Source organism: Equus caballus, chromosome 14 (assembly GCF_041296265.1).
Source record: "Equus caballus isolate H_3958 breed thoroughbred chromosome 14, TB-T2T, whole genome shotgun sequence".
NCBI classification, from domain to species: domain Eukaryota; kingdom Metazoa; phylum Chordata; class Mammalia; order Perissodactyla; family Equidae; genus Equus; species Equus caballus.
This window is the reverse complement of record NC_091697.1, coordinates 106,976,752-106,990,268: the sequence shown is the minus strand read 5'-3', so window position 1 is coordinate 106,990,268 and position 13,517 is coordinate 106,976,752. Positions and strand designations below refer to the sequence as shown.

General features: G+C 35.8%; 1 protein-coding gene across 3 annotated transcripts in view; it reads left to right on the top strand.

Annotated features, from left to right (window-relative positions):
• FCHO2 (FCH and mu domain containing endocytic adaptor 2) overlaps positions 1–13,517 on the top strand; it is a 115,456-nt gene that overhangs the window by 64,197 nt on the left and 37,742 nt on the right. For all 3 annotated transcript variants that reach the window (XM_070233489.1, XM_070233488.1, XM_070233487.1), the window contains 5 exons: positions 5,499–5,559; positions 5,841–6,013; positions 7,701–7,712; positions 8,060–8,084; positions 9,594–9,636. In XM_070233489.1, the coding sequence (XP_070089590.1) occupies positions 5,499–5,559; positions 5,841–6,013; positions 7,701–7,712; positions 8,060–8,084; positions 9,594–9,636 (314 nt within the window). The remainder of the gene's footprint in view (positions 1–5,498; positions 5,560–5,840; positions 6,014–7,700; positions 7,713–8,059; positions 8,085–9,593; positions 9,637–13,517) is intronic.

Here is a 13,517-nt window from a genome sequence, read left to right as displayed (position 1 = left end):
TGTTGTGAATGGGACTATTTTATCCTTTTTTATGGCTGAGTAGTATTCCATTGTGTATATATACCGTTATCTTCTTTATCCAATCATCAGTTGATGGGCACTTAGGTTGCTTCCACGTCTTGGCTATTGTGAATAATGCTGCAACGAACATAGGGGTGCATGGGACTTTTGGAATTGCTGATTTCAAGTTCTTTGGATAGATACCCAGTAGTGGGATCGCTGGGTCATATGGTATTACTGTTTTTAATTTTTTGAGAAATCTCCATACTGTTTTCCATAGTGGCTGCACCAGTTTGCATTCCCACCAACAGTGTATGAGGGTTCCTTTTTCTCCACAACCTTTCCAACATTTGTCACTTTTTGTTTTGGTTCCATTTGCCATTCTAACAGGTGTAAGGCGATATCTTAGTGTAGTTTTGATTTGCATTTCCCTGATGATTAGTGATGATGAGCATCTTTTCATGTGTCTATTGGCCATCTGTGTATCTTCTTTGGAGTAATGTCTGTTCATGTCCCCTGCCCATTTTTTGGTCAGGTTGTTTGATTTTTTGTTGTTGAGATGTGTGAGTTCTTTATATATCATGGAAGTTAACCCTTCATCAGATATATAACTTGCAAATATTTTTTCCCAGTTAATGGGTTGTTTTATTGTTTCAATCCTGTTTTCCCTTGCCTTGAAGAAGCTCTTTAATCTGATGAAGTCCCATTTGTTTATTCTTTCTGTTGTTTCCCTTGTCTGAGAAGACATAGTGTCTGAAAAGATCCTTTTGATACTAATGTCGAAGAGTGTACTGCCTATATTTTCTTCTAGAAGGCTTATTGTTTCAGGCCTAATCTTTAGGTCTTTGATCCATTTTGAGTTTATTTTTTGTGAATGGTGAAAAAGAATGGTCAATTTTCATTCTTTTACATGTGGCTGTCCAGTTTTCCCAGCACTATTTGTTAAAGAGACTTTCTTTTCTCCATTATATGCCCTCAGCTCCTTTGTTGAAGATTAGCTGTACATAGATATGTGGTTTTATTTCTGGGCTTTCAATTCTGTTCCATTGATCTATGCACCTGTTTTTGTACCAGTACCATGCTGTTCTGATTACTGTAGCTTTGTGGTATGTTTTGAAGTGATGCCTCCAGCTTTGTTCTTTTTTCTCAGGATTGCTTTGGTCATTCGGGGTCTTTTGTTGCCCCATATGAATTTTAGGATTCTTTGTTCTATTTCTGTAAAGAATGTCATTGGGATTCTGATTGGGATAGCATTGAATCTGTAGATTGCTAAAGGTGGTATGGACATGTTAACTATGTTTATTCTTCCAATCCATGTGCATGGAATGTCTTTCCATCTCTTTATGTCATCATCAGTTTCTTTCAGGAAAGTCTTGTAGTTTTTGTTGTATAGGTCTTTCACTTCCTTGGTTAAATTTATTTTATTCTTTTTGTTGTGATTGTGAATGGGATTGTGTTCTTGAGTTCTTTTTCTGTTAGTTCGTTGTTAGAGTATAGAAATGCTACTGAATTATGTATGTTGATTTTATACCCTACAACTTTGCTGTAGTTGTTGATTATTTCTAATAGTTTTCCAGTGGATTCTTTGGGGTTTTCTATATATATAAGATCATGTCATCTGCAAACAGCAAGAGTTTCGCTTCCTCATTGCCTATTTGGATTCCTTTTATTTTCTTTTTCCTGCCGAATTGCTCTGGCCAAACCCTCCAGCACTATGTTGAATAAGAGTGGTGAGAGTGGACACCCTTGTCTTGCTCCTGTTCTCAAAAGGATGGCTTTCAGTTTTTGCCCACTGAGTATGATGTTGGTTGTGGGTTTGTCATATATGACCTTTATTATGTTGAGGTGCTTTTCTTCTATACCCATTTTATTCAGAGTTTTTATCATAAATGGATACTGTATCTTGTCGAATGCTTTCTCTGCATCTATTGAGATGATCATGTGGTTTTTGTTTCTTATTTTGCTAATGTAGTGTATCACGTTGATTGACTTGCGGATGTTGAACCATCCCTGTGTCCCTGGTATAAATCCCACTTGGTCATGGTGTATATAATCTTTTTGACGTATTGGTGTATTTGGTTTGCCAAAATTTTGTTGAGGATTTTTGCATCTATGTTCATCAGTGATATTGGCCTGTAGTTTTCCTTCTTTGTGTTGTCCTTGTCAGGTTTGGGGATCAGGGTGATGTTGGCTTCATTATCATATAATGTGTTAGGGAGTGCTCCATCTTCCTCAATTTTCTGGAATAGTTTGAGAAGGATAGGTATTAAACCTTCTTTGAATGTTTGGTAGAATTCTCCAGAGAAGCTGTCTGGTCCTGGACTTTTATTTTTGGGGAGATTTTTGATTACTGTTTCAATGTCTTTACTTGTGATTTGTCTATTCAGATGCTCTATTTCTTCCTGCTTCAGTTTTGGGAGGTTGAAAGAGTCTAAGAATTTATCCATTTCTTCTAGGTTGTCCAATTTGGTGGCATATAGTTTTTCATAGTATTCTCTTATGATCTTTTGTATTTCTGTGGTATCCGTTGTGATTTCTCCTCTCTCATTTCTAATTTTATTTATTTGATTCTTCTCTCTTTTTTTCTTAGTGAGCCTGGCTAAGGGTTTGTCAACTTTGTTAATTTTTTCAAAGAACCAACTCTTTGTTTCACTGATCCTTTCTGCTGTCTTTTTTGTTTCAATTTCATTTATTTCTGCTCTAATTTTTATTATTTCCCTCCTTCTACTGACTTTGGGCTTTGTTTGTGGTTCTTTTTCTAATTCTGTTAGGTGTCGTTTGAGATTGCTTATGTGAGATTTTTCTTGTTTATTGAGGTGAGCCTGTATTGCAATGAATTTCCCTCTTAGGACCACTGTTGCTGTGTCCCAAATGAGTTGATATGGCGTGTTTTCATTTTCATTTGTCTCCAGATAATATTTGATTTCTTCTTTAATTTCTTCAGTGATCCATTGTTTGTTCAGTAGCATGTTGTTTAGTCTCCACATTTTTGCCCCTTTCCTGGCTTTATTCTTATAGTTGATTTATAGTTTCATAGCATTATGGTCAGAAAAGATGCTTGATATTATTTCAACCCTCTTGTTGAGGCTTGCTTTGTTTCCCAAGATATGGTCTGTCCTTGAGAATGTTCCATGTGCACTTGAGAAGAATGTGTAACCTGCTGTTTTTGGATAGAGTGTTCTATATATATCTCTTAAGTCCATCTGGTCCAGTTTTTCATTTAATTCTGTAATTTCCGTGTTGACTTTCTGTCGGTCATGTGTTTTTTAATCCTTTCTGCCAGTCTCTGTCTTTTGTTATATTTGTATCATTTTATTTAATGTAATTTTTGATGTGTCAGGGCTTGAGTCTGCCATTTTATTTTTTGTTTTCTGTTCATTCTGTTTTTTGTTTTCATTTTCCTGCCTTTAGATTATTTGAACCTTTTTTAGAATTCCATTTTGGTTTATTTATAGAGTTCTTGAGCGTTACCACTTTATAGCTTTTCAAATGGTGGCTCTAGTTCACTCTCTAGTGCTTTCAGATAGTTGTTTATGTATTTTGAGCAGCGTTTATAGTTGTAATCTGCAGGAGGTTGATCCAAAAACAGCTTACTCAGTCCTATCTGAAACAGCTCCGTATTTTAAATTATTGCATCATACTGTATAGCATGTTGTAAACAAATTTAAAAGTAGCGTCAGTTGGCAAATCCCAGCTAGAACTTCTAGAAGATCAACCATCTTCTATGTTTGTTTCTGGTATATTCTGGAAATAGGAATAAAGTATTCTAAAAAACTTCTCATTCTGGTTACTAATGAATCCACATTTGACAAAGTTTCTTTGCACATTAGCAGGCAGGATGTAGAACTCAAAGAAAGTGCTCTACTGCTAGGGTCATAACGACATCACTTGTCAACTTTTTATCTGTGGAATCTGCCCTTTACCTCTAGACTCTAATCCAGTCTGTCAATTCACTGCTGACGACATTAGACTGTTCATTCAGCCTGGAAGCTGTGGCCGTGTAAATTCTGCTCTTAGTTCTTCACCTAGTGCTGTGCCTGTCAGATGAGCAATCCTTCATGTTCCTCTTGCTGAGCTTTAGCAAGTGATTGCAGAAGGAACGACACACTTTGCTAGTAGAAGGGTATTGGCTGTCCAATTACAACTGATTTCTTGGTAGTGTTTTTTTCTTTTTAAAACTTTTATTTGGAAATAACTTCCAACATACAAAAAAATACAAGAATACAATTAGTGCAAAGAACACTTGTGTACCATTAACTCTTACTACATTTGCTTTAACAGTTACATTCTCCCTACATCTGTGCATGTGTTTGTGTGTGTGTGTAATATTTTTTCCTGATCCATTTGAGCACACATTCTATGTATTATGGCCCTTTATCTCTGAATACTTAAGTATGTGTTTCCTAAAAGTAGGAATGTTCCCTTACGTAACCACAAAGACACACAGAGAAGTGTCCTCCCTCCTGTGTCCCTTCTATTCCATTGTCCTCCCTTGTAGGCAGCCAACTTGGTTGTGTTCCGATTTATCCCTCCAGTGTTTTTTTTTATATAAAGATAAGCAGATATCTATATGTTTTGAAATTTTCCCTTTTTCGCTTAAAAGATATACTGTATATGTTATTTTATACTTGGCTTTTTTCAGTTAGCAGTATCTCCTGGAAGTTACTTGATTATCAGTTCACAGAAGCCTTTCTCATCTGTTTTTTTAATAGCTGCATAGTACTCCATTTTGTGTATGTGCCATAATTTATTCAACTATGCTTTAACATGTAGGTACTTTCCACTAATTTTGAGTTATAAATAATCTTTGATGAATAATCTTCTTTCATATGTATTTTTAAATTGTTGGGGGTGTATTTTCGGGGCAAATTCCTAGAAATGGAATTTCTGGGTGGAAGAGATATTGCTAAACTTCTGTCTGTAGGGATTATATTATTTTGTATTGTACCAGCAAAGTGCATAAGAGTACATTTTCTCACAGCTTTGCCAACAAAGTGTATTTTCAAGCTTTTGAATTTTTGCCAGTCTCATGGGTAAGAGATGGTATTTTAGTAGAGTTTTAATTTTCTTGGTAGCCTTTTATTTCTCTTTTTCTATATTTTTGATATATACTTCCATTTACTTAAGCTGTCAGTCCTCTGATTTCACCACCTCTCTTCCCCAGACACACACAGTCTTGTGCTTTTATTTCTTCACTTTGAAGACTTGTGAAAATTTGGTTATGCGTGGAATTGCTGGCATTCCTACCCGAACACCTGTTCTCTCCCTCTGTTTCATTTTACAAGGCTTTTCTCCTTCAGACATCTGAAGCGTGGACTGTGATTTGAAACTAACTAAAACGATGTGATTTTCCCACAGTGTTAGTAATTTTGTTAACCTGTTGATATTTGATAAATGATATAGCCCCTCGGTAATAGTTAAGGCTATTTTGTTAATCTTTAATATATTTGTAGTTGGAGCCATCGTTACAGTAAAGTTCTTTTTTCTTTTTCCCATAGAACATTCCTGATGTAGATGAAGAAGGCTATAGTATAAAACCAGAAGCAAATCAGAATGATATCCTTTTATCATGCGGATATTCTTATGGATTGTGTTGGCATACAGTAGACAGTTAGAACAACATAATTTATTATTTAATAAAGACTGTTCAAATTGTTAATTATAATAAAATGTGACTCCATGTTCTTCATTTGACATGTTTTTATTAATAAAAGTTAGTAGTTATATTTCTCTAAAGTCCCTCTTATCTCTTAAAGGTTTTTGTTCCTTTTTATAAATGTGCAAAAACTGGTTATGCATTAGGGTAATTTAAACACAATTCTTTAACTGATACTCACATACCAAAGAGAACCATTTCTACTCATCTAGTGATTCTGATTCTGAAGATGAAGAGCCAAAGAAGTACCGGATAGAGATCAAGCCTGTGCACCCAAACAACTCGCATCACGCCGTGGCTTCCTTGGATGAGTTGAAAGTGTCCATAGGAAACATCACACTCTCCCCAGCAGTATCTGTAAGTAAGAAGATGAGCATGTTTGTGCTTCTTAGAAGACTTTTTTTTTTTAACCTTGTCTGCCTGCATCTGTTTAATTTTAGGAATAATAATAAATGAAACATCACTTAGCAGTAGTTAAGCAGGTTGGATGAGGCAATATTTAGTTTATAACTTTTTTCGGCTTTATTAAAGTATACGGTTTTATAATGTTTATGTAGGCAGGTGAACATGTGAGTTTGGCTTAGTTTTGCTTCCTTTTGAAAGTGTCTTACAAGGAATCGAAAATGTAGAGTATCCACTATTTCTGCCATTTGTTTTATTTTATGTCTCAGGCAGAATTTTGTGAACTGGCATTGTTAATCTTTTCCTCATCTAATGTTAAAGTTTTTCGTCCGTGTTTTTTGACCCTTATGTAAAAGGAAATTCTGTAAAATGATGAGTTTAAAGATTAAGTTATATCTTCGCATTTTTTTGTCTGTCACTACATGTTTGTTTTTCCATACTTTTCATACAAGGAACGGCACAGGTAAGAGTTCTTAGTGATAGTGGTTAATTCCTCAGTTCTAACATACCGTACTTAATAACTTTTGAGGGAGGAAAAATATATCACCCTAATAGATCTTTTTATTGATGTCATATTCTAAACCCAGAAAAGTTAAACTATGGGAAGAAGCATGTCTTAGAATAACAATGTAGTATATCTGTATATGCTCATCATAATTGATATTAGACCTCCTCTTCTTGATAATGGAGAATAAAAGTTCTCACCATTCTGTACTGTTATTTAATTACATACTTTAAGTATCTATGTATATTTGTTTGGAAAAAAGTGTTTTTCTCTCAGTCATGTGCTTTTGCAATTTAATTTTGGAACTGTCTTTTCCACCAAAAAGATAGATTTTATTCTTCCATTATATTTAACATTAAGATTAATGCCAAGATTAAATTATGGGTATATATATGAAATAGGAATTTGTGAAACGATTAAAAATGTTCGTTGTGTAAGAGCAAAGCCAACCTAAAATTATGTATGTAAATAAATAAAAGCCTAGAGGAGTATATACCGAATGTTAAGCATCTATTTCTGGGTAGTGAAATCCTCGATGGTTTTAAATTTTCTCCTTTGTGCTCTTCTCTCTTTTCTTTTTTCTGTTTTCTTTTTTTTAATGAGAAAGGTTGGTCCTGAGCTAACATTTGTTGCCAGTCTTCCTCTTTTTTGCTTGAGGAAGATTGTCCCTGAGCTAACATCTGTGCCAATCTTCCTCTATATTATGTGGGACACCTCCATAGTGTGGCTTGATGAGTGGTGCTAGGTCTGCATCCGTGATCCGAACTGGCAAACCCTGGGTTGCCAAAGCGGAGTGTGCAAACTTAACCACTACGCCACTGGGCCAGCCCTTCTCTTTTCTATTTTTTAAAAAACAGTGAACATGTATTAATTTCATACTCAGAAAATAAATAATACTTTGCAAAAGTTTAGTAGTTAATATTGAGTTTGGAAGGAGGATATTGTGAGTATATTTCATTGCCCAGTTTGCTTATCTAGCTTAAGTGTGTTTTCCCTCAACAATGTATGTGTTTTAAGATGTATAGATTTTAGGTATGATTCAGAAGGGAATAGACAAATTATTAGAGCAGGAAAATACGATATTTTAAATTCTAAAATGAACACTGTGTCTTTCTTTTTCCTTCCATGTACTGCTAGAGACACAGCCCAGTAAGTGCAATATTTTATATTTTTACCTATTGACTTTATAAAATCATTGTAATATTTAAACATTCATTTTCAAAATATTTATGTTAAATTTTTAAAATAACAAGTTACAGTATTTTGCTGTAGATATTATTGAATGTTAAAGGTACATGCCTTATATTTTCACTAGAAAACAAAAACTACTGAAAGTTTTTTCTATATATCTTTCTATGTAAATATAGTTTACAATTGAGCCGATATACTAAAAACAACTTAAAATTAGGATCCCAGTATTAACATTTTACCAAATTTTTCATTAACAAATTAAATTATTTGTTTAATGGCACTGAGTTTTTGCATTTCTGTTTTAGGTGCAGATGAATCGGAATTCGTCTAGTAAGTTTGACATTTAAATTGGTTATTTTATGTCTATTAAAATTTATCAGGCAATTTGCTAAGCTTGTAGCCTTACATATGTAGTTATAGAAATAACTGTTTTTTTCTCATCATGAGCCTTGACAACAGACTAGAAAAGATACTTACTTTAAACAGGAGACAACTTATCTATATTATTTCTTTTAGTGTTGAGATATACCTTAAACTTAAATACATGGCTACAACATTTTTCAGAAGTCAACAAAGCCAAAGCGTAGCTTCTGATTAAGAATGTTCAACTGGCATAACTCTGCCTCATGAGCTGGAAGGCATTTATAAGATGAGTAAGCTTTAGCTTTACCTATGTGTAAGTCATATCATGATTGCAGTTTCTATTATATGGCTTTTAGTATAGTAACTTTACTAAAAACATTTTTGGAACGCTAACATCTTTTGTAGACTCGTGCAAATAACAAGGGTTGTGGGAAAAAGAGTTGAGGCAGTCAACTCAAAAGCTGTGCAGTTTTACAAACATGACGCTTGATAAAAACTGTAACATGAATCCTAATACAATTCTAACACAATTAAAAAGACCTATTAAATTTATAATAAATACCGAACTAAAAGTAGGACTTTATTTTTTGAGTCCCTTGATGATAAGGGATGTGTAGAAAATGAGGATAAAAGGGAGAAATTGAGTTATGGAGGTGAGGGCAAAATATGGAAAGATGGAGTGCAGTAAGCACTTTGAGGCAAAACAAATGGCCAAACTGAGCCCAATGGTAGAATGTGGCGTGAATGGGCATCACGTACAGTGTGGTATTCCTCACGCTCTGCTGCAGTTACCCATGTTGATGTCTTTTGTGTTCGTCAGCTATTGCTTGGTGATGCAAAACCTTAAGGTCCAGGGAGAATTGCTCATGAAGCAACATGACTTTTGCATCGCCGATGCTATGCTCCTGTGTTAGTTGCTTATGAAATGATTCACATTGCAGTGCGAAAGGTAGCAATACAGCTGCCTTCTCAAGAAGGAGGCTGCTGCTTTAGGTTGTTGTCAAAATTCTACCTGTTCAGAGTAGGACATTCTTCAAGAGTCCATGACTATTTCTGGTCAATATAACAGTCACTAATAATATTCTTAGAACTTGAAAAATGCTTTCATGATTCATCAGTTATAATTCTTGAGTAATACTTTCAGAAGTATTTAAACATTTTTTCTAATTTTTACAGTTGCAGCCCATATTTTCTCTTCTGAACAGCAGTTTTATTTTAATGAATATTATAGTTTGGTTGACATGTCATTTCTTACCAAAGATTTAGCAGAAATTCAGCTATTTTAATATTCTTAAGCATGATAGAAAGCTTGTTAAAGGCTTATTTTTTTCTTCATAATTGTTTAAATTATATTTTATGTTATTCCAGGAGTTTTAAAGTGTTCATAGTAATGAGCTGTGTGTGTCATGTTTCTCCTTACATTAAAAAGTTTCTCAGATTATGAATTTTTTAACAATGTTTCAATTTTTTAATCAGGTGAAGAGTTAACAAAATCAAAGCCGTCTGCTGCATCCAATGAGTAAGTTTCACATTAACATTTTTTTACAATAGATTTTATTTTTTTAGAGCCTTTTTAGGTTCATAGCAAAATTGAGTGCAAGTGTTTGCATTTATTCTCTGCCTCTACATAATTCCCAGCCTCCCCCACCATCACAGCCCCCCACGTGTTGCAATTGATGAACCTCTGTTGACACATCAGTGTCACTCAGAGTCCGTGGTTTACATCAGGGCTCACTCTCGGTGTGATACTTAGATACTAGAAGTTTTGACAAATGGATGATGACAGGTGTTCACTAATACCATAGTTTCACTGCCCTAAAAATCCTCTGTCCTCCATCTGCTCATCCTTTTCTCCCCACTGCATTCAAATTTTAAGTATCCTTTTGGCCTTTTCTCTAGAGAGTTTTATCATCTCTGCAGTTTCAATTTCAATAGAGTGTTGTTAATCATCCTATTTTCTAAGCTGTGAAACACCATGTGGAATTTTTGGTTGTTTTAAATTATTTCTCATTTGACAATAATTCTTTTTATAATAGATTTTTAAAAATCCATTTAACTGTTTAGCCTTTGTTGTCTCACTGCTTCTAAATAAATGATAGCATCCCAAGTACGTATGTGTCTGTATTTCAGCCAGTTATTTTCATGGAAATTTGCTCACTTTTTCCTTCAGTTTTTGCTGGGACCTTGTAAAATAAACCATATACTTCATGAGCTTCCTAATGAGGAAGTCTCTCAATTAAGTTGTGTCAACCTTAAAAATAAAACAGCCAGTTATTCTACCAGAAAAACGAGTTTATTTGGGAATAGCCAAGGAATTGCAGTTCAGGGTGTGCATGCTATGGTGGACCACAGACAAATCCAACAAACAAGGGAGACAACCATTAGTTTATAGAGAAAAAGGAGGCAACTGGGAGGGTTTGTTTTGAATGAAAGTACGTTGGAGAAAAGCAAGAGTTCAGGGTGGTGATGGTTTCTCACTGGCTGAGTTGCTGGGGTCGGCAGTTTCTGTTTGCGATACAATGCACATTTCTTCCTGTAACTGACAATTTTTTCCTATTGACCACTTTTCTTGAGATCTGTAATTGACTATCTTCCCTTCAACTGACCTCCAGTAGTACTGCATGGGAGCACCCCCTTCTGGCCTCCTAACTCCATTTTAAATGAGGTTTCCCTTTACTAATTTTTCATATTTTCTCCTTTTGATCAAGATCTTTCTCCTAAAGCGTCACTGGTCAAGAGTTAGGTTCTCTGTGCGTAGTGCTTTTGTCCCTTGGTGCCAGGAAGGACCTTTCCTGGTTGTCATGTACCATGTTGAAGGGAAAAATGCATAGTGGTTGGAAACCGTTTAGGCCACATTTGAGTAACAAGGAAGGCAAAGAAGGAGAGCTCTCAGGTGCCTCTTATTCAGAATCTGTAGTCGTCCGAGGTTGTAAGCGTCAGAAATCATTTCAGATTGTTGTGTTAACATCCCCTTATTAGGTATGTTATGGTTGTAAAAGTTCAATCGGCAATAGGTACGGAGTTTAACAACGAGTACACAAAGCAGGAATGAAGAACAATACAACAAGCCCAATCTGTATGATAGTTCCACATGAGGAACTCAGACCTCAGGGTGGCCACCTGAATAAATCGGAAGACAGTGGGTTATTGGGGGGAATTGGTGTCGACCAACGTGCTTGCTCTCTAATTCCAGGTAGTTGGATCTCTCCTTGCCCAGAGGTGTTTACCCTGTGCAGTATGAGGTGGTCGTTACCGTAGGGATCTAGAACTGCCCTGGCCAACGAGTGAAGTGACCATTGTTGGGTCACAACTGCTTTGGCTATGGAATGGCCATCTCTTTTAGTGTTAGGGAGAGATACTAATCGTTTGTTCACTGCACTTACTCCGATTGTGGAAAGAAAGCTCTCCCTGCAGAGGCAAACCCAGAATCGTGCATGCCTCCTGGAAGTTCTTGTCTGAGGCGAGGAGAAGAATTTAGTGAGACTGGCCAATGAGAGGCTTCTGACTGGTTATGCAGGGAGAACGGGGTGGTGAATATGACAAGGGCACCCTGTCCTCATACTCTCCAGCTGTCAAGGCAATGAGATACCCAAGCATAAAGGCTATTGTCAGATCCTCCATGTACGTCACCAGGACTGTACATAAGGCTCCTGCATAAGTAACAGTACCTCTGACTCATTCACTGGCATAGAGGCATTAGCACCATTTAACCAAGGCTCAGACATTGTGGTGTTACATATTGAGAGGTTGCCTAAATATATGGATATATATCAACAAGTGTACAAATGATCCAATTTACATTGGTCGCTCTACAGAATTCATCATATAAACATTCATAAGATGTCTTTCTTTCCCAAGGTTGGGTTGAATTAAAGCAAGGAGCTAAATTAGTCAGGTTTAGTACCCTGACTTTATAAAATGGGCCTGCAGAACAATTTAAACATACAATGGCATCTGGAATTCCAGTGACATTACTTAGAGAGTGACCAAGGGGTCTTTATTGTCCTGAACAGATCAAGGTTTCTGATGGCAAATGCAGCAAATAGAGAGGTTTACTCCTTTTGCTCGGGATTGGGAAATATGGACAAAGGCATTATCCTTCCACAGCAGGGAGGGAGGAAACAGTGAGATAGAGCAATGAAAGAAAAGTGTGCAGGCCTGGTCCAGACATCCTGGGAAAGCTGTCTGCCTCAGATGTCAGCTGCTTCTCTTCCTAGTCAATTTGATTTGGAGGTCTCCAGCATTTGTATAGGACTAGATGTCAGGTGGAGCCTTCTTGAGCTGTGAGATGTGTACCCAAGGCATGAGTCCTTATAGGTTGGCTGCCATCTGGGTAGTGAGGAGGGCCCAGTATAGGCCCTTCCAAGGAGATTTCAAGGGCAGTAAAAGTGGGAATTATTAGTTTAGAGTATCATAGAAATTTAAGGAAAACTAGAAGAATTTGGGATCCAGTCCAGCCTATAGGTATGTAACAAAACCTTAAAGACAGTTAATAGGACTAGAATTTAATATCTACAAAGGTGCAAACATAATTTCTCTCTCCACAATTACCCCCATTTTTACTAAAGATAATCATAGTAAAACTAGTTTTTTTGTATTAAACTTGGCCTGATTATATAAATGCAGCAAAAATAGTGGGTGACCATATAAGCTCTTTTTTAAGATTGTTCTCCTGAAACCTTGTAAGCAAGCAGTTCCTTAGAGCTGTCTGATCATTTCTGAGACTGTGTTACTTTTTTGAATATGACATCTAGTCACGGCCTTGGTAGCATAGCCAGCATTTCCTGTTATGTTCTGTTACAAGGAGAACAGGCCTTCAGTGAGCCCATGCAAATACGTCTTTTGTCATGAAAAGAATACTGAAGAGTTTCTGAATTCTGGAGGGATCAGGTAGAGAGAAAAAGATAAATTTCAACCCTTTTTGCAAAGATACAACTTACCAAATTGCTGTAAGTTATAGATAGCTTAGAGAAGAGAAAAAGGGGTTCTGTACATCTGGAAAAACAAAATATTAAAGCAATCAGTCTTTCATTTGAGTTCCAGAGACTCCCATCCATTTCAGTTATGTTCTTAAAGTTATTAAAACTTGTATTCCAGAGTACTTGTGAAAATCTTTTCTATGACTTTCTCTGAAAATGAAACATGTTTTATAAAAGCATTACAGTAAAACAATAACTGTCTATAACTGGTGAAATACTTTTTTTTTTTAAAAAAGGCAATGCATAAATGCAACTGACAGGAAAATTTGGGTATTTTTGTGACATATATTTTAGATAGTAATTAGAATTACAGGTAATAACATTATATTGGGACATATTATTAGATATTTAGGAATTTTATACAATTTCCAGAACACTTTTTAGTCACATTCACCCATACAGTATAACCTAAAAAAGGCTT